This window comes from Hakea prostrata, chromosome 9 (assembly GCF_041222555.1).
Source record: "Hakea prostrata isolate BN-2017 chromosome 9, UWA_Hpros_2, whole genome shotgun sequence".
In the NCBI taxonomy this organism is placed as follows: Eukaryota; Viridiplantae; Streptophyta; class Magnoliopsida; order Proteales; family Proteaceae; genus Hakea; species Hakea prostrata.
In genome coordinates this window covers 4,591,445-4,617,117 of record NC_142608.1, presented here as the reverse complement: position 1 = coordinate 4,617,117, position 25,673 = coordinate 4,591,445, and the positions used below count along the sequence as shown (strand labels likewise).

Below are 25,673 nucleotides of genomic sequence, written 5' to 3'. Positions count from 1 at the left end.
ATTTCGCAAGTAGAACTTGGATCACTCTCCAAGTAATCTCTGCAACTTTCTCCTTCTCCGAAACGACTTCTCTAACATGGACTGACGTTCTCTGACTGCTAGAAGTAAAATAATCCATTTTAGGGCAAAAATAGCATTAAATAGGGTTTGTATTGCAATTTTTTGAAAATACCCTTTTTCACTTGTGGGCACCTAGGTTGGGTCACCAGGTGGGGTCACCTGGGGCTGCCTACCCAATTGACCCAACCTTGGAAATTGTTTCAAGAGCGTGTTTCTTGTGAGTTGCTCATGATACTGCTATACCACTTAGCACACACATCAGGAGGGTCTTACCTGATTTTAGGGACCTTCCAATTGCACAGACTATAGACTCCTAATCCACTTTCCTAATCTGTCAACGCTTTTTCCAGATCTTCTTCAGAAACTTAGCAAAACTTTGGGTTCATCATCTTCACCATCCAATTTCATTGGTTCAAGTTCTGATCAAACGGTCTCTACTTGGATGACCCTCAATTGTCTTCTACTCACGTTTCGTGTACTTGGACCTACAATACAAGTTTTCCAGTTAGGATCGTAGGGAATTTCACAAAGAAAGTATTGAAGTTTTCCCAAGTTTTCCTAAATCCTTGATGTCAAAAGTTTTATTCACGTATTGCTTGAGAGTAGTAATTTCCTGATGATTATCACCAATGATAACTATGCCATCGACATAGATTAAGACGACAATTGTACCTCCAATAGATTTCGTGACAAACATCGAAGAACCTGATCCACTTCTTTTGAATCCAAAATTGATAAGGGCTATACGTAACTTCTCATACCACACTTGTGGTGACTACTTAAGACCGTATATTGCCTTCTTCAATCTACAGACAATTCCATCCCAATTTGTTAATGGATGTCATGGATGAACTTTCATATATACTTATTTTAGTAAGTCTCCTTATAGAAATGTATTCTTAACATTTGAAAGAGAGGTCCTTTGAATTGATGGTTATTGACATTAACATTTTTACATTGTTCATTTTTACTATAGGTGCAAAAGTTTCCTTATAGTCAACCCCATATTTTTGGATATATTTTTTAGCAACAAGCCTGGCCTTATATATTTCAACTGTACCACCACTTTTGTATTTAATCTTATAGACCCAAACACCAGCCAACTAGGTGTACACCATTTGGGTGTGGAACAATATCCCATGTATGATTCTTATTAAGGGTTTTTTAGTTCATCTTCCATAGCCTTCATCCATACTAATGAATTCTTGGATTCAAAAAATTAGTTGGATCCTTATAATCCTCAATAGCAATTAAAAAGGCAAAAACTAAGAAGAAAAAAAATACAATCATAACAAATATGAGATTGAATGGGATATTTTACTATATAATATATTGAGAAATCATGCAGTCTGATGGAAGGTTGATGGACTTGAGTTAACCTTCAAACTTGTACAGATGATGTCTGCCGATTCTAAGGTGGAGCCAATATATGTAGTTCTTCTTGAGTATCAAGATTGTTTTGTTGCTCAATGTGCATTAATGAGCTATCTGTCACACTTGGTAATGGGGTAAGAGCAAATTCCTATACAACAAGGTCATTGTACTCATCCGTATTGATAGGTCATTTAATTGCATTAATATTATATCAAGTCTCTTTGTATTTTAATGAGATTGGTTGCTTGTTTATCTAGATGATTTTTTTAATTTTATTTATTTATTTTTATTTTTTAATTTTTATTTTTTTTTAATTTTTTGTGTTATATGACCAGATTGAAGCATTTGGATGTAAAGTCAAGGAAAATAGTGGTTTAAAATAACAACACCACATTTTTAGATCAAAGGCAGGTTGAACCAAATCAAAGAACCAAGCCCAAAGTTGGAAGATTGATTAAATCTAAAATTGGAGGATTTTCATAAAATGACTCCATTCAATAGCCAAAGATTCCATTCCCTTGTGATCGGACACCTTAGGAAAAAATTGAATTAGAAAACTAAATTGGAAACCATTGCATTGATAAGAAAAAAACGACAAAATTGGAATTGAGGAATAATCGGCGGGAAACCTCTACAACACACACCACAACAAGAAGAGACTATAGTTCTAAGGGAGGAAGAGAGGGCACGGCGTTTTTTTTTTTTTCATTTTTTTATTTCTTTGTTCTTCTTTTCCATGTCTTGCTAACGCAATCTTTCAATCAAGGTTAATAGAAGTTTGATTTTTGACAATTGTGAGACTCTAGGTAATTATTTTTCTTCTTTAATTCTTGGGTATTTATACGTTTTTCCATATTTATCATGTTATTCGGTTAATACTTAGACAAGAGGCCTATTGTTAATGGTTAATTTCAATAGTTAGTCAACTATAATAGTTATTGATTGATTACTTTAGTATAAGTGATGAATAGCATCATCGAAGGGTAATCAACGCCCTAAAAAGTTTGCTATGAGAATGTATATCTTAGTTAAATAAACAATGTGTTTCCAAGTTTATTGGCTAAGGACTAAGTCTTTAGTAATTTAATACAATCAATAAGCATAACTCATAGGATGGATCTGGAGATTACGTTTGTTGATTAGGGGAATAAGTCAAATGACGGATCCAAAGGTTATCGAGAAAGTAAGGAAAGATTGGTTGTTAGAAAATTGATCCTCAATGACCATAACCAATCTATTCAAAATTAAAGTTTGTATGTTTAAGTTAATGATCAATTGAGGGAATCAATACTGGAATTAATTCTTGATCGAAAGTTTTCTATCATGGTTTTCTTGTTAATCACTTCATCTGTTTTTTTATTCATTCTTTAGTTTCTCAATTCAAACCCCCCCCCCCCCAAAATTTTTATTAAGGAATAAATATTCACTAATCTTTGTGGATACGACCCTGCTCACCGCTATCATAGATTCAGTTCAGAGAAGGGTTATCTTTGGTGAATTTGACAACCATTGACTCTTGCCAGGATAAAACGTGTGAGCTTCATCAAAGAAAAGATCATGAAAAATAAAAACTTTCTTGATGAAAGGATCATAGCATTTATAGCCTTTTTGAAATATCGAGTGCCCCAAAAACACCCACTTATGAGAATGAGGATCAAGTTTGCTACAATGCTGAAAGTGGACATAAACAATACAACCAAACACCCTAACATGAGTCACTGTAATTGGACGATTGTAAAGAATTTCTAGAGAAATCTTGAATTATAACACAATACTTGAAAGACATGATCAAATAATAACTTGTATGAACAACATCAGACCAATAAACTTTGGAAAGATTTTCATTAAAAAGTAAAGAATGAATCACCTCAAGCAAATGGTTATTCTTGTGTTCAACAACTCCGTTTTGTTGAAGTGTGCCAACCCATGATGTTTGATGCAAAATTCTCATACTTTTGATATAGGACTTAAAAGGCTTATTTGTATACTCTATGCCATTATTTGTTTGTAAGATTTTAATGCAATTTTGATTGAGTGTGAATCATATTACAAAAATTTTGAAATATCTGCAGAACCTCATTCTTGGATCTCAATAAATATAACTAGCTAGTAACTCATGATTCATCATCAATAAAACTAGTAAAAATTTAAAATCATTTCTAAAATCCACAGGAGAGTGTCAAACATTAGATTGTATAATATTAAAAAGCAAACGCATTGAAAATATGAGTACCATTCAAAAAGGGCAAACTATGTTGCTTAACAAAGTGACAAGTATCACAACAACTAGAATCAAAAGATAAAGATGAATTCAAAAAATTTAAAACTCTATCATATGGATGGCCCATACGTCAATGCCAAAGATGGGGTTTCTCTAGATTTTCAAAGAAATCAAAGCACCATTTGGAGAGTCCAACAAGTAGAGGCCATGCAGATGGGGTTTCTCTAGATTTTCAAAGAAATCAAAGCACCATTTGGAGAGTCCAACAAGTAGAGGCCATGCTGTAGGCGACCTTCACCAATTGTTGATCTTGTTATGCTATTTTGAAATATTACTTTGTCTTTGGAAAAAAATCATGTTGCAATTCAAACTTTTATTAATCTTGGTAACTAACAATAAATTCATAGATAGCAATGTTACAAACAATGCATTTTCTTTAGCTGAAAATAAATTCAATTTCTCTTGCCCTAAACAATAATATTGGTGTCATTAGCAATGGTAATAGGAGGGAATTAAAGAGTTCACTTTATCACTATTGAAATCAGATAAACAATATGAAGAACAAGTGAACAACACATATTGTCAGATGCACCTAAATCCACCATAAAGTATTTATGGGATAAAGTTGAAAGGGCAAGAGTAGTACTAGTGGTATGAGCAACATTGCTTGATGATTCAGCTATGGAGCAAAGAAAACTATTTGATTGAAAGAGTTGTTGTAGTTGAATTGCAATTTGTTCAAGAGAACAAAAAAATTTGAAGAGCATGCTTGTGCAACAATTTTGAGATCTGACGTTTTAGTGGTGGTCTGATCTTTGGAAGGAAGCAAAAAAGGGTGCAATTGCCAACATCGTTCTTTAAAATGATCATCACGGTTACAATGATCATAATGACAAGCATGCGGAGTTCCACGACCCTTCCCACAATTACAATCATAAAAAGCTTGATTTCCAAAGCCGGAGTTAGGAACAACGTATGTTTTTGCAACATGAGCAATAGTCTCACTTTGATCATTCTTTGTTCTATATTCAAATTGCATAACACATCTTCTAGTTTCTTCTCTCTAAATAAGGGCACATACAGTAGTGAAGATGATAATTTTTGAATTCATAAGTATTTGTCTTTTTAAATCTTCATATTCATGACGGATACTGACTAACAATTGAAATACATGGTTATGCTTAGCTTTTTTAATATTTTCATCAATAGTTTGAGTTGATGGACGATATTGACGAAGTTTGTCCCACTTCCTTTTAAGGTTTTCAAGATGATCACAAAGGAATGAGAGGGGCATTGCCAACTATGAGCAATTTTTTTATTATAAATTGGTTACCATTGGCAAACCACTCATCATATTTGGGAACAGTAACATTAGAGGCTTTGTCTATCCATTAATATGGCCAATTTTAAAACACCCGCCAAGAGCAACAGTTACGGCAAGAGACCAAGTCAAAAAATTTCTTTCATGAAGTAAGGCGGAACTAAGACAACCAGTGGATTCATAAGAACCTTTAGGAAATGTCATGATAAAAAATAAAATTTTCCTTTCTCCCCTTACTCACTTTTTTTTTAATTTTTTTTATTATTAAATCCCTTTTTATTTTTGGTAGAATTTATTACCAACAATCAACAAAGCTAATGAAAATGACATTCTGACGTCTCCTCTTTTTTTAATCAAAGAAAAACACATTGACGTCAAAGACTAATAAAAGAAAGGTACTTATTAATAAAAATAAGTATCTTCGTTGGAAGTTGCAACTTGAGTTGCTGTTGGATTTTGTTTTAAAATAAAATAAATAAAATAATAATACAATATAATATATTATTTAGATAAGTTTCAGAACATCAAAACTCTATCTCCCTAGTTTTGTTTTAGGACTCTTGTTTAATTCTTACTCTATAGGACTCTTCTGGATGTATAGATTTCAATCATAGGGTTTTGGCAATTCATATATATTAGGTTATTTAATTTACCATATGTGTTTAGTCCCACATCAGATGGAGCTAATGATTATATGGTTTATATATACATTTATAGCTCCTAAGCGGGGTGTAATGCCAGTAGAGAGTTAAGTATGGATCACGCGCATGCACCGAGCTGGACTGAGTCGGGCATAGTTGTGATTGTAGTCCGTATACTCTAGTCTAACTAGGCCATGGGGTACTATAATTTTATATAAATAATATTAAATGTCTAAAACCCGGTTTTAGGTTTTGCTGTAGGGAGGTGACTGATCATACAGTCATAACTCTTTGAAGGTGATCTTACGTACAGATGTAACTCTCTAAAGGTGTCCATGCGAGCTTATAAATAGAGGAGAAGTTCTGAACAAAAGTCTCGTTCTGATTTTGGTGAAAAAACATAAATTTCATATTCTAAAATTAGAAAAATTCCATGTTTTTTTTTTTTTTTTTTCATTCCTGTGTTGTATATTACCTTCGTATCTCCTTTGTAAATAGACTCTGTTGGAGTGCAAGCCTTCAGATCTAAGGAGTTGTTGTATCTTGGAGATGAGAACGTTAAGGTCAAACCCAGTCTGCATTAAAGGGGGAGTTCAAATACCTTAAGGAAAAGTACGATACGTACACCTCAACTCACCTTGTTCAAGTTCATGCTGGTTCTGTTTTTGCTTTTCCTACTTCATTCGGATAAGTGGTTCTGACATAAGGTATATTATTTTGTATCTTGTCTCTCTTTGTTTGATATTGGTCTGTCTATACTATGCCTCTAGTCTTTTGGTTCTACGGTTCTAATAGTTGCAGCTGTAGCAATCTGATGAAAAATGGTGAACTTGCAAGTGTTGCAACAATCCGATCAAAGTGGCATAATTAGCAAAGCGTCGAAAAGACCGAGAGAGGCAATGACTTTGATCAGATTTGGTTGTCATGACCAAAATGACAAACTAGCAGAGCGTCAAAACAAGTGCATCGACGAATCTTAGTGTCGTTGCAGCAGGTTCTGCTTTTTTTTTTTTTTTTTAATAGAATTGGCAGTAGAGATGCTTTACAGGTGAATCAAAAAAGCGAAATATAAAGACACACCATATTCAAATAAAAGGTTAAAAGAAGAAATAGACACAGGATTTTAATGTGGTTCGATCTTTAATGTGAAGTATTTGTCTACGGTGAAACTTTCCATTCAATTTATTTCTAGGAAAGAAATTTTATTTTTTTAAAATGAAAATAATGATTTATATAATGTGGTATTTTACAAGGAATGAAATTCTACAAATAAAAAGAAATGTACAGAGCTTAGAACTATTAGTTTTCATGTTATACTAAAAAACTAACATCCGATAACAAATAACAAAATGAAGTGCACGTAACATTTCTTCAATTTTTAAAAGCTCTATGCGTTAACGTTCTCGTGAAAAGGAGGACCTAATTTTATAGGGGAATTTAAGGATTGTAACTTGTAAGAAGGCACACATATGTATAAGATATGAGTAGATATTGCTTGTATTGTTGGATACTCAAGAGATGCGTAGGTGGCAAAGGCAGTGGAGGGCATGTGTTTATTAGAAAATGATCGAGTCTTTATAGTTTCTACTATTAATATAAAGCATTCTTTAACCTGCAAGACATGACGTTTTTGTTCTTGGAATACCAATTCTTATATAAAACCTTTTTTTACATGTTTTATTGACAGATCTTTCTTTTTCTTTTAAAAATGAAAGTTGGATGAATCCATTATAGAATATTCCCAAGTACAATCTGCAAGATGAAAATTATAATTCCTGAACAAGGGCATGGCTAAGAGAAGAGAGCAGGGTAAGGGTTTTCTAAGAAGGAGAGGGGGCTGGGATGGTCTAGAGACACCTTCATCCTTGAGGCTATTTTATTGATTTTGTTGTTCTATCGAGTGTTTTGGAAAACTGGTTTGTTCTTGAAGAACATATAATGAACCATTTTGATAAACACTTACATGCGTTCTTGCGTTCTTTAAGAACAAAAGAATGCTTGTAGTATCCTCCAAGAATGTTACAACGTAGCCAGCACCCTAAGGGTGTCAATTGCATATCAAAACCATTTAACCATTTCGAATCGTGCCGTCTAAAACCGCACCATATAGTACCGTTTCGAATTGTACGTACCGAAACCAAATTTCTTTGGTTTGGTTCCGATTTCAGATACTCATACCGTCGGTACATACCGAAATTGTACTGAATTGGTACGATACCAAATTTAGGGAGATAAATGTAATTTTACAATGAAAACACTTTACCTTTACCCTATTCATAATTTCCTATTTCAGTTTTTTATTTCGTTCTTCACTCCTCTTCTTAGATTTACTTACTTTGTCTCTGTTAATTAGATTTACTTGCTTTATCTCTCTTAACATCAATTTTTATTGATTGTGTTGTCACAATTTCATTAGAATCTTAATGAACTAATAACAAATTTTGGCATGGATTTATTTGTATAAAAAATGTACCGCACTAGATACTATGTTTAAACCCTTTTTCCGTACCGATTTAATACCGAAACCGTACCGAACCGTTTTTATAAATATCGAAACCATACCATACCGTATAAATTTGGTACTATGCAGTTCTGATTTTCGGTATTCAAAGTTGAGACCGTACAGAAACCGTACCGATTAACACCCTTACAGCACCCTTTGATTACGGATTATGGGTCAAAGCTTAAAAGCCTATTATAGTTAAAGATACTACGATATTACGGATTATGTAAGAGTCCAGATGAGGTAAAAGCCCAGTTTAGATCCAGGAAGGCCCAGATGTTACGGCCCACGAGAGGTAAGCTCCAGCCTCCAGGTGGGTGGACTAGTACTTGGGCTGGGCTTTTCTTTTTTTTTTGGAAAAGTTAGCTGGGCCCACCAGTTGTGCGGCCCAACTTCATAAATTCTGATGTTTTTGAAAATCCGATCGTTCCGTCGTGAAGGCATGTGAACGGTGACACGTCAGCGATCCGCGTGAAGTCCTATCATCGAATAAAAATTCAAAAATACTGTTATATATTGCCTAAGCATTCAATCCTTTTTTGAATTCATTCTGCGAATTTCAAACTTTTGTTCCCGCTTAAGTTTTCCCGTGCTCTTTCAGAAATCTGCAATGGCGCCCAAGGCTGAGAAGAAACCCGCAGAGAAGAAACCAGCAGAGAAAGCTCCGGCTGAGAAGAAGCCAAAGGCTGAGAAAAGACCAGCGGCGAAGGAGGGATCTGCTGCAGGAGACAAGAAGAAGAAGCGCAACAAGAAATCAATCGAGACTTACAAGATCTACATCTTCAAGGTGCTGAAACAAGTTCATCCTGACATCGGCATTTCCAGCAAAGCCATGGGAATCATGAACAGCTTCATCAATGATATCTTTGAGAAGCTCGCCCAGGAAGCTTCCAGGCTTGCTCGTTACAATAAGAAACCCACCATTACCTCTCGTGAGATCCAGACTGCTGTTCGACTCGTTCTACCTGGTGAATTGGCTAAACATGCCGTCTCTGAGGGTACCAAAGCAGTCACTAAATTCACTAGTTCCTAAATCTGTGCTTGTTCAACTGTTAGATGGGTTTAGTTTCGTGTTTCTAATTTTCTTGAAATCAACCGCTTACTTTACTGTAAATCTTAGTTCCCATTACTCGAAAATTTTGTTGGTTGGTTTCATTTATCACTAATGCTGGAAGGTTAAACCCTAAACAAAAGTTGATGTCTTCAGTTTTCATTTGTCTGCGGATCAAATTATCAGTGGTAGGCTGGTAGCTATCCCTCTCGAACAAGTCCCCCATAAAAGTCAAGAAATTTAGTGGCAGAAGCAGCTCGATTTGAAAAAAATATCTTCAATATTTTTTTAAATTTTAAATTTGCATATAGGTGGACTGTGCATAGTAGAGAGATGTGCACGGTATAGAATGTTTTTTTGCTCGTTCTACAAATATTCTCCCACATTTCCTTATTATCCATGCATGACTTGTTAAACTAGAACCATTCTTTTGGTTACATAAGAGATAATAAGTTGATTTGGAACTGAAGTTTCCATTATTAATCTCCCCCAAAATTTCTTTTGGTTACATAAGAGATAATAAGTTGATTTGGAACGAAATAGACTCAACTGGATGTTCAAAATAGCAGTCTAATTTTGAAAGATGGCTCAGTTGGTAAAAAATCAATTCCCTCAAGTAGAAGATTTAGAGTTCAAATTCTCTTGAGGCCAGGATTGTGACTCTGCAGCTCTGCTTGTTATGTAACACTTGTATCAATGGATTTGTGGGATCCCCACTATTTGAAATAATGGGCTTTGAAATTCAGGATGTTGGGTCTTGTTTGGGCTGAGTCCATAACCACTTGTCATTCGAATAGTAATTTTATCGCCGAGTTTTCTTCCCTCTATTATTCCTTTTCAGGCCCATTAGGAGTTGTGCTCAGTCTTGCTTCTTCAAATGAATAGTTGTTGAATTGGGCCATGCAACAAATGGGTAAGCCCACAATCTCCATGTTAACTAACAAATATTTGTGGATCATAAATTACTTTTGATAACCCTTTTTTAAACTTTCTATAGACTAGAAAACTCAATATTATAGCATCATAAATTACTTTTGAAAACCCTTTTTTAAACTTTCTATAGACTAGAAAACTCAATATGTTGTAGATGGGGGCAATTGAAGAGTTTTTTAGTTTTTATAAAACAAAATTTTCTAGTTGATTATCCTAATTTTGCCACGTCCAAGAGTGTATTGGACACACAAGAGAAGAGTTCCTTACTTAGAAAAAAGAAAAACCACATCCACAAGAAGTAGATATTTTATCAATTGGGTAGTTCAATGGTTAAGGGAAGAAAGAGGAATCCAATACAATTTATTCATTTAGAAAAGAATTTGCATTGACCATGCTAGATCAAACAGCTGAAGTGCCAAAATGAACAGCTCAACTAAGAGTTAGGTTTATCTGAATAGTTTAATGTGGGAGTGGCTGTTGAATTGCACAAGATAAACAAGATTATTAAAAAAAGGTTCTTCACTTATTCTGTTGAATTGAACTTCTTTGCACGTAATTAGAGTTTCTTAATACTCACATAAGCCTATTCTGTTATGTGAAAACGTAGTTTTCTCCACCACAAATATTGATATTTTTATTACTAAGAGTAGGTAATAGCTCATGGCTATTGCACCTCATCTATCCATGTAGTAGTATTTGAGTTTGACTACTAATTTTATGTTAACATAAGTTTAGGCTATCCATACTTTGTTTATATTATTGAAATTTGTTTGATAAAATTGATATTTGAACAATAAATAATATATTATTATTATTATTATTATCGTTTGTCTTATATATGATCCACATCAATTATAAAAATAATTTTTTTTTTTGGGTAGTGATGAAAACAAAATGTTAACATGCATGAGATTGGAGAGAATCTTAATCAATTTACTAAATGGAGATAAAATCCAATTTTGACAGATCAAATTTGGGCCGAACCAAACCTTGAGGGAGTGGTTTGTTGTTTGGGTTCAATCAAACCAAAGCCGGCCAACTTAGTCCTCTCTGGTTTTCACAACTTTTCTGAAAAGACTCAAAAAGCTCAAACCTTTCCACCGTCATCTGAAATTTCAGTCGATACCAAACCTTTGCATGCCTTCGCATTGCGTGGGGATTTATTGGAAATTTGGAATCTTCAGCGGTAACCCACGCCATGGGACACGTGTAAGCCGTTCCTGCTTCCAGATGTCAACATGTGGTATAACTTCGTCTAATTGTCATTGGATTATCTCGAATTGTGGGCCCATTTCTCTTAATTGACACCATTAGTATTGTGCATTAAATTTGTGCAACACTGTGTCGAGATTTTGACCTCAACCTTTGGCAGCAAGTGCTGCGCATTTTATAGACAATATTCAAGTCTCGATCAACACTATAGGATTGAAACACTAGCAACTAGAAAAGGCAATGGAACTGCGGAAGCAACACAAAACTATTTTTTTTTTTTGGGAGGGGGCAAATTGCTTCAGACCTACACCATAATGGTGCAAAACGATACTGCTGGCCGTTGAATTGAAATATGGTTGAGATTTCAGTCCGTTAAAATCTCGATCTGACGGCCGATATGAAAAGCCTGATTGTTAAAGCGCAGGACTGAAGCAAGGTGTTGGGAGGGGGGGTGTAATCACACAAACTGTACTCAAAAGACAAGATATTTATATTTGGGCTATAAAAGAACTGAAAAAGGAGAAATTAAAACTTTCCTTTCCCCTTTAACCCCCAAATAGTTGTAATTGCAAATTAGACCTACATCTCTAACATATTTACATGATGGAGACACTCTTCCATGGCTACTGCTGCTCCAGCTGCTACTACTAAAATTTATACTATTTACAGAATATTGAATGGATGGTTCATCTTCATCACTGATCAAATCTGCAGACGCCGACCCAATAGTTTCCGCGTGTTCTTCTGTGGGCGTCATGGTCTGATCATGGCAAATCGAAACAACGTGTTCTTCTGTGCGGTTGCTTCGTCTGACTGTGACCCATTCTCCGTCCCATGTCCAATCCGGTAGCTTCTCTGGTGTTGGGGAAGAAGAAGAAGAAGAAGCGGTGGATTCCATCATGTTGCGGATTCTTTCCGCCGGAGAATTTGAAGAACGACCCAATTGAAATTGATTTGTCATGTGAACTGGTGTGATTGCTTCTGTTTCAGTCTCGAGTTCCTCCAATGAATCCCAAAATCGTTGATCGAGTATGCTAATGGGAGAAATTGAGCTCTGGATTCGCTTACCCTCTCTGAGAAATGGGTGTTTAAGAAGCTCATGAACGGCCCATCGCTCATTTGGATCTCTCCTAAGACATTTGCCCAAGAAGTCTTTAGCTTCCGAAGACAGGAAACTTGGGATTTCAGGCAGATCAGAGGAGAATGCGATGCGGTGAAGAGCAGAGACTGGGTCTGCAACATCCGGCCATGGAGGGCGTCCTGTTGCCATCTCAATTACAGTACAACCAACAGCCCAGACATCAGCGGCAAAACCCTGTTCATCACCTCGAGCCACTTCAGGTGCCATGAAAACAGGGGTTCCTGCAATCGGCATGGCCGGTGGCTGTTCCCCAACCCATCTCGCGCAACCCAAGTCTGCAATTTTGGTTCCGTTTTGCCCAATCAAGACATTCCGACCTTTAATGTCACAATGCACGAGACCACGAGAGTGTAGGTAATCCAACCCTCGCAGAATCGCCAGCGTGTGAGACCGAATTGCAGACTCGTCGAGGCGTCCTCCACCTTGATGACGAATTGCCTCAGTGAGAGTCCCACCAGAGACATACTCCATGAAGAGATTGTAGACCAGCCGCCCATTCTCATTTGTGATGTCACAGCCAAGATACCCAGTTACGTGAGGAGAATTGAGCTCAGAAAGGATGCTCTGCTCCCTCTGTAAGACTTCTGATCTAGACAGCTCCGCTGATTTCACAGCGAAAACCTCCCCGGACTGGTGATGCACAGCAAGAGAGACGGTGGCGGAAGAACCACGGCCGATTGTGCGGCCTCTGCTCCAAGCCATGGTGGATCAGATGAGACTTGGAGAAGCAAACTGTGTGGGGTTCAAGTATCTTAGACGCAATTGATGCTGGAAGCGAAGGTTTTCCTTTATTTATATATATGAAGTCAGTAGCATTAGCTGTTGAGTATGTATAGATAATTATAGAACCAGATTGTTAATTAAGGTGTTCCATCTTGTTCGTTATTAAGGTTTGTTAATTTAATTTTGGGTTCTAATTATAAGAATTCACATGGTGACACGTGAGCAGATACCAAAGATTTAGTGTGTGGGGTATGTCATTTAGTAGGTGTTGAACACGGCATGAGTTGGTTCTTTTGTTCATTCAAGCACTCAAAGCTGGAGGAAGAGAAAGGATTAGGGAAGTAAGTGTCTATTAGTGATATTTAATTAAAGGGTTGTTAATTTGAATGTTGGAATATTCTAAACCTTATCCGGTTCATGAAAAAATATGTTTATTGGGTTGTTAGTTGTTTAACAAATTTTTATTTTTAGTTTAGCTCATTTGATGCAATTAACAAAGAGAAGCAATTAAAGGGTCATTTCTAGTGATGGATTTCAGAAAAGTTTTAGAAATTCAAATTCAGATTTGGAACTGTAAGAAAAAGAAGAACAGAGGGGGCAGAGTGTTGATCTGTTTCTAGAAATCAAATTCAGATTTAGAAACTGTAAGAAAAAGAAGAACAGAGGGGCAGAGTGTTGATCTGTTTCTGTCTCAGTTTGGACTGTAAGAAAAAGAAGAACAGAGGGACAGAGTGTTGATCTGTTAACATGAGATGGAAAGCAACAGAGATGAATGGATGATTCCTTCCCACTTTGGGTTAACTAGAGGTGAGTAGAAGTGAGGTGGATAGAGTGGAAAAGTGATAAAAAAGAGATTCTCTGATTCTTCCTCTCTCTAAGAGTTCTTTTTTTCCTTTTCAGCCTTGATAAGGAAGAGTGAAGAGAAGGTGAAGTTGTGATAGGTTGGATAAGTTTAATTAATAAATTAATCAAGATTAGAATAGTTTTAATCCCAAGGCGTGGCTTTCAAGCATAAGCCAATCCAAAATCATCAACAAAAGCTTATTTGATAAGCATTCCTTTCCGACAATGTATTTCTTCTCTGTTCATAAGCTCATTCTAGAATACAAATTCTCTTTTCTTCTCTTCACTTTCAAAACATTTATTTATCATTTTTTTTTGGGGTGAACACTCCATTTCAGTAATCTTTATTGTTGTTGTAGTATATCTGTATATGGTGTGGCGTGTGCTAACACTTTTGATGCGTTTGGTTATTATTGGTTGTGAAATTACAAGTAAACTAGAAGCTTATTATTATTTATGGCCAACCAGGCTCTTTTGGTCGTACTTGTATGTATATTTGCCTTTTATTTCACCTACCTAACTAACTAATTTTGTACTAATTAATGTGTTTGTGGACAAATCAGCTGGTGCCATTTGGGAGTTCCAGCTTCCACTATTGATTTTTTTTAATTGACTAATAAGTTGACTTTTACAACATTCTCTTTCTATCATCATCATTTCTTATAGCTTGCGTTGTAATGTGGGCTGCTCTCTTCATTCCGTTTGTTGAACCATTAAACGAGATTTTATGTCGTTGGATCAAGATCTCAGTTGATATTTCTCAATGGTCGAGATCGAAATTTTGATTGAGATCTTGATCTGATGGTCCATGTTGTATCGTTGAATGGTTTATCACCTTCTTTACATGACGTTATTATAATTAAGCAATATTTTGTATAGTGGTATAGTATAAAATACGTTTATCTTATATCTACAGTATGAAATACTAAATAGCACAAATTCTCAGATTATTTTTTTTTTTAAATTTATCATATTATTATCATGTTACATTTATTGGGTATAAAATACAACATTGTGGTATGGTTGACTTTGTAAGGATTTGACTTTTCAAAAGTCTTTCTTCCTCCTTGCTGTGGAATTAGACGGTTGACTTCTTAGTCTTCATTCTAATTCCAAACTTCTAGACCAAGATAATGAACTTACTAACCTCAAAGCTTCTTAGGGGGAAGAACTGACCAAACTTTGGTATTTGTATTTTGATTATAACAAATTTGAAATTGAAGAAATTTACAATTTCTTTTTTCCTTGATGGGTATCAGCGTCTCTAACATTTCTAGCATTCACGAAGCAGTTGATGGGTTGTTGCAGGGGCACCGAATGTATATATTTGTCATTGGTAGCAGTTTTTTTAAAACCGTCACTAATTGCATGTTATTCGTGGAGTACTAAAAATTATTACCATTAAATGGCTGTTTTTTGTGTGATGGTAGTTTCTGGTTGATAAGGATAAAATAACTCCCAACCAAGTTCAACTATGGTCGGGTCAGTAATCCTGGTCGGATTGGTTCAAAAGATGAACCACCAAGTAAGATGGAAAAGAAGGAATTGGACGGTCATGGAAAGAAACGTGTTCCCTTTAAATTCAAGATACAGATCGTGCCACGAAAAGATAACCATAACCGGTTCTGAAAGATGAAAAAAAACCCTAAAATTAGACAACCATCAGGAATAAGCATGAAGGAATCTAACGGTCAAAAATAACAGATAATGGTAGGGGATATGGGTTGTTTGAGCTGATGAATATACTCAAATGGAGGTTGATGACGTGGGATCTTCTAGACTTTTAAGTGATCTAACAAACCAAAGGCATGCCTTCTTGTGACTTTGAATATCTCTGTTTTGTTTGCTAGTTTTAACCTAACCTTCTATCTACTTAGATAATAGACATGTGGCCAAATGACCTTCTGCCATTTGTGTGACTAAGGGGCACTGGTGTGAAAGAAGATCAATGCCCACACGCATGGTAGAAATTAGTTAGATAGAAGAGAGTGGGTCCCATCAACTAGTGTTCACAGAAGAAGACAAGTGGATCATAGGTGGACCAACAAATATATTTTTGGATTCAATGAATCATTATTATTATTATTATTATATGACCATGTATGATAATGTGATGTATGCGTGTCCATTTTGATTTACCTTAAAAATGTAAACGTAAGAAGCATGCATGTACCATGCCAAAATTTCACTTGGTAATTGTAGTAATCAGTAACCCCACTTCATTATTTGTAGTAGCAATGACAGATAAAAGTTGTTGCAGTACAAATTGTGAAAGTGGCTTAGCACCACAAACCATATAGTCATTATTATATACATATTGTATGTTTTGACATGAATAATACATAATAAGTATCTTATATTAGTAGTTTTTGGTAATAAAATAAGGGGAAATTAAGAGATTCATGGTGTGGGTAAGTAGGGGTCCAAGCAAGGTGGGTTGGAACTTGGGAGACAAGACAATTTATATATGATTTGATTAAAGAAAGGGGGAGTTAGTTAATTAGAGATTTGATACAATAACTAATTTATGAAGAGTAGCAAAGCTACCATGTCAATTATTGTTGGTCATTGTTAATCAAATGTTAATTGTCTTTTCAAGGTTGGGTTAGGAAGGGTGATCCACGTGGCAAATAAAGATGGAACATTGACAGCTTAGGTTTACACGTGGCAACTCTTGCTTGGAATCCAAATATACCACTCACACACTCAAAAGCTGATCAAGAAAGGGATTGGGTAAGTAGAACCTCTAGATAGATAACATCTTTCTATGATATTCTTTCAGAAAAGATTAATAGATTTTATGTTGAACTTCTTCTTGACTTCTTTGTTTACTTTCAAAATGTTATACATGATTAGTGACATCAACAATTGGTGTCGCTACAAGAAAAAGGGTCTACGGTTTAAATGTCGCTATAGACTTATTCGAGCATTTTCGTAAATGTCGCTAAATGTATCTTTATGCCGGCATTTCCTACCAAACACCGTAAGAGATGTGCATTCTTGCTTCTTCTTTTTTATTTTTATTTTTTATTATAAATATGTATAACCTATATGGCTGTGTGCCTGTATATCATTTGTCATGTAAGCTGTTCAAATGAAAAGACAAACATAAATTTTTATATACATAAAGCAATAAGAAAAAGGCATGCGTGAGATCCTTCATATATGATGCCTTTGCAGTGTTTGATTACAAGCTTACTTTTGAACAACCAAACTCAAAGGAAACACCACAGCCACTGACATGAGTTCTCAATTCAAACACCACACTCCTGCTACACTCACAGCATTACAGAAGTACCAATCCAACACCATTAAAACTGCAAAGACTTTTGTGGCCAATGAGATCGTTTAAAGGGGAAAGGAAACATAACAAATGGATCTTCTAAATTCATGCAGAAATGCCTCAACTATGCTTGTTTGTATATATTTCTTCAAGGAAACATCGGTCGCACCTGATCTACATCTCAAATTAAGAGCATCAACAATAGACTCCTCTTCCTCCTCAGTCAACACAGCACGAAATGAGATTGATGAGAGCAAAGATTCCTATGACAAAGACATTAATGAGAGAAATAAGTACAGAAGTTCTTGATATTATAACAGAATTAAATTAGACATAGAAGCTGACAGCCCCCAGTTCATGGATGCACAAGTTTGCGTAGAAGGATTCAACAAGAGTTAACCATTGAACCTAAAAAGATCAACTGACTGATTTTTCAATGAGAAAAAATAAAACTGCTGCAACGGAAAGAACCACACAACAAGGCACCGTGTTAGGGGGGGGGTGTTTTACCATAGTTCTTGGAGGACTGTGGCTGGTTGGGAACCAATTTGTTTAGAACTCAAAAATGTGGCTGGTAGAAACTTGGGATTAAGTGCTATAATCTGACACTGAATGAGGGAAAGAAGGGGACTTATAACAACCATAACACCTTGACATGAAGTATGCCGGTAGCTGAACAAAACAAATAAAATTAAGAGTAATAGACTATCAATATTACAAAGAAAACCCTGTTTTTAGGCAGCCAAACTGCATTGAGAATGTAAGGCTAGATTCCTAATCTTGTTAACAAGGACCAAATCCAAGAAGAAGACCTCTAGAAGCAATCTACTTTGGAGCCTCAATTTGGTTAACATACAAAGAAACATGGAAGACTTCTGTAATGGACAAATTATGTTTGAACTAATATCCAAGGATGAAGAGCCAGGGTACTCCAATTAGGAAAATTTTAATCATGGGAACAGTCAACGATTCAACAACCTGTGCTTCCTTTAAGTTGTTTTATTCCAACTGACCTAATTAGTTAGAACATAAATGAAGTTAGTTAAATTTTCCATTGGTAAAGTAACAAAAAAAATGCAAATGAACATAAAGAGCTATATTCAGCAGTGCAATGGAAGTATCAGTTAGTTCTGTTTCTCTTATGGTAGTTGTCACTCACTTCACTGCTAACAGAACAAGTTAAAGTCCATCTGCCTGCAGTTTGAAATAATGCAAACCCAGCTCAAAGTGGCACAAGGAAGAATAGACCTAGAAATTCACATGATATTCCAAAACTAGGAAAACTCAGTTTGCCTTAGGCCTATTTCTCTGAATTCTACAGCTGCAGGAGGCATTGGGAATAAATGGGATAAATTCATAATCAACGCGATCTCCCTAACTGAAATTATCTAAAATAACCTAAGTCAAATCACAGTACAGCTTGGGAATTGGAAATAAAACAAAACATGCTAACTTATCGCTATCTATCAATCAAGTAATCAGCCACTCCATCATAAGCTTCACCTACTGAGTCTATTAGATGCAGAATCCAAAAAAAGGGGGAAATAACTAAATCATAATTTTTTTATCACTTCACTGAGAACTCAAAACAACAGTAAGTGCCACAATGCACTGAAAGAGGACAAAAAAAAAAAAAAATGCTTACTTCCTAAAGAACCTTGCTCTTGTATGACTTTATCAACACTCTTAATGGTAAAATAATCAAATGTCTTCTTCCAAAATAGAACAAAAAGGAAAATAAATAAATAAGTAAATATAGAATCACAAATATAGAAACATTCCAGGGTTTACTCTAGGAAGAAGCAACCATATATTCCACGATGATTCGACAATTACAAGAAGTCAAAACATAATCAGAGCACTCGATCGAACATTTAAAAATGACAAACCAACATCAAACTGAAAACCAGACGACTAAAATATGAAGAGGTTCCTTTTGAGCAACTACCCCACAAAAGATGTCCCCAATTTAGTTGAACCATACTAATGTACATCAAGAAAGCACTGAAGTATAAGACTAAAGAGATGGCAGACCCATTATAGAATCAGGCCAGATGATGGAGCCACTGTCAAATCCTAAGCAAGGGCCAAGCCTTCAATTTATTCCATCTATGCTAATCCAAATAAAATGCAAGCTCCAATCTGCAAAATTATGGTTTCATTGTTTGCATAGATCCGAAGATAATATTGAAAATCTGAACCTTATGCAAGGAACGTGTTCCTATCGAGCACTGCAATGGAAACTCCAGTATGCAAGGAACATGTATCAATGTCCAGGAAAGTCAGCAAATTAGGGCATTCTATGGCCAACTCTTTAAGTGTGCATAATAACAGATCAAAGAACTGTCAAACCTTTATTTGGTGTTAATATATACTCTGAATTAAAACATTGCAAAAGTCAAAATATTGCAATACATCATTGATCAATAAGAGAAAGAACATACTTCTTCACATGAGTTAGCTCAAGCTCTCTTAATTGAAAGCACTGACACTATTTCCTTCAGAAATTCCATCAATCAGTTCAAGAGCATTACCACTTTTTCTTAAAGCATCAGATGTAAGCACTAAAAAAGAACGTAAATCATAGTGACTAGGAACTGACACACCATAGAGAATTTGAAGCATAGAACACACAAATTTGCAGGTAAAAACATGCAAACTCGATATAATTTATCTAAGTATATAACTAGACCTTTGAACTGGTAAGTAGTTCAGACAATAACTGGCCAGCATTACAAATCGGGATCTATTAAGGCATTGTTTATATGCTTCAATAGCCTGAGGTATGTTCCCTGACACTGTATGTTACAGGCATAAACAAATAAGTTTAGAGTCTCCACAACGCTGGATATTACAGACATCAAGAACTAACTGAATTGTACTAAACTTATGATATTCAGATGAAAATGAGTAGACCAACATAAAACATCAAAATCTAATAAAAGAAGAGGAAATAACACAATAGCTTTTTGAACATCACAACAAGATGAATAGGCAATGTTACTTGGTACCCAAAAAAAATAATCCATAGGATTCCTTTATAACAGTTAAAAAAGAAAGGAAAAATGCATTTCAGACCCTGAATGTCAAGTTTAAAACAAAGTAATGAAAGAATGGATCCACAGTAGGTCTAATCCTAGGAAAGATCAGATGGTAAAACTCAAGAAAACAATGGGATGTCAAATTGTTGAAGGAGAATGATGAGATCTCAAATTGATAAACACAAAACAATAACTGGTTGAAGATGCGATTGAAAATGATCCCTGATATGGAAAGTACCCAGTCGGCACCTAATAGTCGAGTATTTTTGTGCAAATCTTAGTTGGTTTCAGAGCAATCTGAACCAGAACATCTAATCAACTATTAGAGCGTCAATGTATAAAAGTACCAGTGGAGAGAAGGTTGAGTTTTCCATACATACCTGGTTGGAATCAGGTCGAGAGACTAGGTCATTATGCTAGTGAGCGAGAGAGATCAAGGAACGAGCTAGAGAGACTGAGAAAGCCAGAAAGAGTCCTCTTTGTCTTACTGAGGTGAGAAAAAGGGCAGGGTTACTGGGGTTAGTTGGGGGCGAAATAATAGTATCTTGATTAAAGAAATTTAAGCGCATATATTTTCATGACCTACGCCAGCATCTGGAAGAAAATGCCATCAAAAAATGACAAATATAAATACTTTTGACACCTCCACCAGCATTTTGCATAAAATGCCACTATAGAACAACAAACGTAAATAATTTCAACACCTACACCGGCGCTTTGCATAAGACACTGTCATAGAACGAAAAACATAAATATTTTTCCCAACAGCTAAAATGCCTCTTTTACCTATAGAAATCTGCAAGTTCATAAAATGAATGAATGTCAAGAAAAAGAAGAAAAACAGTCTCTCAAGCAAGAGACTCTGCAAGGCAAATTGGTACATCTTTGTTCTAGCATGTGAAAAAATAATTGAAATAGGACAAAACTCTGTATTGAATCCAAATGACAAACAAGTCCTGCATTTTTAATGAATCTCAACCACTCACAATAGGTTCTGTTGAAAAAGGAATTATCAAACAAAAAAAGATGCAAAGCTTTAATTTACCTTTCCAGGATACAACTTTATATTGAATCCAGAGATAAATCCCATCCTCTGCTCAACCCAGTGACATAAATGTGCTTCATGGTTTGTAGGAGACTTGAATGTGATCTTGTTGGGGTAAACTAGCTGCTGGTCCTTCAAAGACGGCCACGGAATTGCCAAAGTAACCTTATTCTCCATGTCTCTTGTGAGGTATGCAGCATGAAGTAGAGGATTATCAGCAGTTCAAACCTTTTTTGGAAGACATGCAATAGTAAACATGCTGCATGCTTCTTATCCATGCAAACATCAAGGACTGGTATGACCATCAATCCTTGTAGTCTGAACTTTTTAAGGGTCCCAACCATTGTTTTGCTGCCTAGTGTAAGGCTTCATGGACCACTGTATGTTAAAAAAGAATTTCTTTTTGCCCCATTATGGTTCTCCTGGGTATTTGTAATAGAATTTAGGCAAGGATGCTAGAGTTCATCTCTCATTTCCATGCTAAGGATGTTCAACAGTAACATTAATTTTTCATATTGAGCATGTGAAGTCTGATCCACAAAGAAGGTTGTAATGACTCCATGTAGATCAATAGAACTCCAACCAGGCACCTTTTTCAAGCCCAATGATTTCATCTGCATCCGCACTTCCCCCATGCCATCCCACATGCTCCTTGAAGCATAGCTTTGTGCCAATTGGACATAATTGCTGGCATTGGTAGGCTTCAACATGATAATTTCCTTGGCAACAACATCTGCAAGAGCTTCATTTTTATGGGCACGACAAGCATCAAGCAGTATTCCAAGAACATCAGAACTGGGTGGTGAGAACATATTCTTGACGAAGTTATATGCCTCTACAACTCTTCCAGCTCTGGTGAGGAGATCAACAATACAGGCCTGATGCTCAAGCTTTGGTTCAATACCAAAATCTTGAGTCATAGACTGGAAAAGTCTCAAACCCTGAGGAACAAGTCCAGAGTGACTACATGCCGAGAGGACAGCAAGGAAAATCACATGGTTAGGTTCAATCCCTCTATTCAAAAATTCTGAATACATCCTTAGAGCTGTCTCTCCCTTTCCGTGACTACCATATCCTGCAATCATTGTGCTCCATGTAACCAAGTCATGATCTGGCATACGATCAAAACATCTTTGAGCGGCATCTATATCACCACATTTTGAGTAGAGATCAATTAAAGCAGTATCAATCGAGATGGAAGGACCAACTCCGTTTCTTATCACAAAATTGTGGATCCACTTTCCTTGATGGACTGCCCCAACAGAGGCACAAGCTTGGAGAAGGGAGACAACAGTAATAGGATCAGGTTTTTGGCAAGCGCCCCTCATTTCATTGAAGAGGCATAAGGCCTTATCCAAATAACCATTTTGGGCATAACCAGCGACTATTGCATTCCATGAAACAACATCTTTGTTGTTTATCCTATTAAACACTGCCCAACTCTGCTCAAGATGACCACACTTTGCATACATGTTAAGAAGCGAATTCTCAGCAGCAGTGTCTATTTTGATTTTCTGCCTGATGATGTACCCATGGATGGAAGTTCCAAGAACAGAAGAACCCAGCTGTGCAGAGGCAGCAAGGACACTAGCTATGGTTGCAGTAGAGGGCATCTCGCTGGACTTCAACATCCAATGGAAGATGTTAAGAGCCTCATCAGCCCTATCATTTTGTACCAGACCCGAGATCATGGCTGTCCATGAGATCACGTCCTTGTCTTCGATCTCATTAAACATCTCAAAAGCATCATGAACATTTCCACATTTCAAGTACATGACCACAAGATTTGTCTCAACATGTGCATCTGGTCCAAAACCAGCCTTGACAATCTGTCCATGGACAGATTGCCCCAATTTAATTTTCGTATGATTTGCGATTGCGGATACCACAAATGCAAATGTCTGCTGGTCTGGTTCTGTTTTATCCATCCTCATCCTATTCAAAATCTCAAAACATGCTCTTATGTTCTCATTCTTGGAATACCCTGAAAGGAGAGAATTCCAAGAAACAATGTCTCTTAGATTCAGAGATTCAAATAAATGATGAGCAATATCCACCCTCCCACACCTACCATACACGTTTAACAATGAGTTCATCACCAAAATATCAGATTCGAAACCCGATCGAACCACGAAAGCATGAACACATTGCAGTTGGATAAGCTGTGAAATCCCAAAGAGCAATCCCAAGAGAGTAACAGAATTGGGTTGAAAATCTTCTTGCCTCATCTGATTAAACATACAGAAAGCCTTATCTACCAGACCAGCACGTGAATGGCAGCCAATGATAGCAGTCCAGGGAACAAGACTTCTTTCAGGCATTGTATCGAAGACTTGACATGCAACACCGGTTTTCCCGAATTTTGAATACATATTAATGAGAGATGAGGCAATATAGGCATCAGACAAGTAGCCATCGACAACGATGCGTTGGTGAATTGATAACCCATGTGAAGGTAAACCCAGAAAGGTACAAGCTTTAAGCAAACTGGGGAAAGTGTGGGCGTCAGGAGGTGTATTGTCCCTCAGCATGCAGGAGTAAACGAGAAGAACCTCTCGATGAGCTCCTGAAGCTGACAGGCGGTTAATAAGTTCGTTAGATGACTTGGTGGGGTTTAGGGAAAGAGTTGGTCTTGGTTTCTGGAGAGTGCTCAACACAAAAGGTTTAACATGGTTCATGGCCTCTCTCTACTGTCTACCCATCATAAATCCACACCAGGGGAAAGGAACAGAACATTACCAAAGCCTAAGTTTGGCAATTAACGACAAATAACTAAAATGGAACAAGCAGCCCAAGTTTTTTTTCTTTTTATTTTGATGAAAATCATTGCTAAAATCAGGTTTTCACCAAAGCAGAAGTCCCAATGGTTGGAAAAACAGGTTTCCAGCGGGAGTCGCCCAAAGGCTAACTCAGAATTTTAAGATCTGTCCATATCAAGTAGGGCAGTCTAGTACCACATTCATGTGAATGTTAAAAGAATGAATGGAGGATGACTACGATTCTTCATGCTCAGTTTTCGTGAGAAACCATTTGTTAGAAAAGAAAAAGTAAACTTTTTCATAAAATTCGAAAAATATGGGTTGTTTGGTTCATTGAATGGAAATCTGGCAACCAAACATCGTTAAATTAAGAAAGCTTGTCTGCGTGAGGTAGCATGCTAATTTTCTTACATTTTGCATAGGCATTGCTCTGAACAGTGGTCGGATCTCAATTTTAAAGCTTATAATAAATTTCCAGCGTCAATTATCAACCTATGCAACAAAAGTCATTTTAGGTGACACTAATTGGGTTTAGGTGGCTTTAATTCGGACCATGGGGTCCGGTCTTTCGAACCAAACAAACCATATGGTAAGTCCAGACTTCAAAATTGTAAATCCCTTTACTTGTTTTCATCTCTATCGTGGGTGGGACAAGGTGACATGCAGCCCTTGTTTCTTCGTTGCTGCCCCTGTTTAATCTTCTCCCTTTTGCATATAGTATATATCATAGAAGGCATACTTTGATGAAGCTTGCTTCTTGTTTGGAAGAATACAGGGTTGAAGTTGCAATCCATCTTATATGATCTGAATGATTTTGAGATTGGTATATTTTTGCTATGCATGTAGTCCTAGTGAACCTTTTGGTTGGATCGGATTAACTTTTTTTCTTTTTTCTACAATTTGTCATTTGTTAGCATTGTTAACACAAAGGTCATTCAGAACTCCTCAACTTGACAACCCAGTTTGGATATTAAAATGATGTAGCTAAAAGCTATTGCTTCTGAAAAAGGAATCACTTTAAAGCTTCAAGAGGAGTCTCCTGTGACCACTCAGGTGAAGGTGAACCAGAAGCAAAACCTACCCAAGTTGGCCAAGCATGAGGATGAGGTAGATTGTTTGAGAGAGGCATTAGCCAATGATGAGGAATTCTCTGAACCCATGAAGACAAACCATCCCGACAGGGCCAAATTAGGGCCAATCAGAGCAGGAATGAGCTTGGCTTGGCCTTGTAGAGCTTTGGGTTAGGGAAAATAATCATTGGCCCTGAATTAAGGTCAAGGCGGGAATGGGTTGAGATTAGAACATATAGGGTTGGGCTTGGGATTGCAAAAGCCTAGCCCAACCCGATCCTATTGCAACCCTAGTTTGTTGGGCCTCAGGAACTCATCTCTGCAGCTAAGAAAACTCAAGTTTTACATAACCAAAAACGGGAGTATTCAAAAACTCAACTCTGCAACTACTATAACCCTAGAGAGAAAAAATGGAAACTCGGGGAGGTTTATGCAAAAAAGGTCTGAAACTG

General features: G+C 36.4%; 2 protein-coding genes and 1 pseudogene across 2 annotated transcripts; 1 reads left to right on the top strand and 2 right to left on the bottom strand.

Annotated features, from left to right (window-relative positions):
• Positions 1–8,668: 8,668 nt before the first annotated feature.
• Positions 8,669–9,316, top strand: LOC149004172 (histone H2B.11 pseudogene; annotated as a pseudogene).
• Positions 9,317–11,793: 2,477 nt separating this feature from the next.
• Positions 11,794–13,231, bottom strand: LOC149004171 (mitogen-activated protein kinase kinase kinase 18-like). Its single transcript, XM_089168773.1, has one exon. It carries the CDS (start codon positions 13,157–13,159, stop codon positions 11,816–11,818), a length of 1,344 nt encoding a protein of 447 aa, XP_089024899.1. The 5' UTR covers positions 13,160–13,231; the 3' UTR covers positions 11,794–11,815.
• Positions 13,232–21,662: 8,431 nt separating this feature from the next.
• LOC149004170 (Tetratricopeptide repeat (TPR)-like superfamily protein) lies at positions 21,663–24,345 on the bottom strand. Its single transcript, XM_089168700.1, has one exon. The coding sequence runs from the start codon at positions 24,068–24,070 to the stop codon at positions 21,848–21,850; it is 2,223 nt and encodes a 740-aa protein (XP_089024826.1). The 5' UTR covers positions 24,071–24,345; the 3' UTR covers positions 21,663–21,847.
• Positions 24,346–25,673: the final 1,328 nt, after the last annotated feature.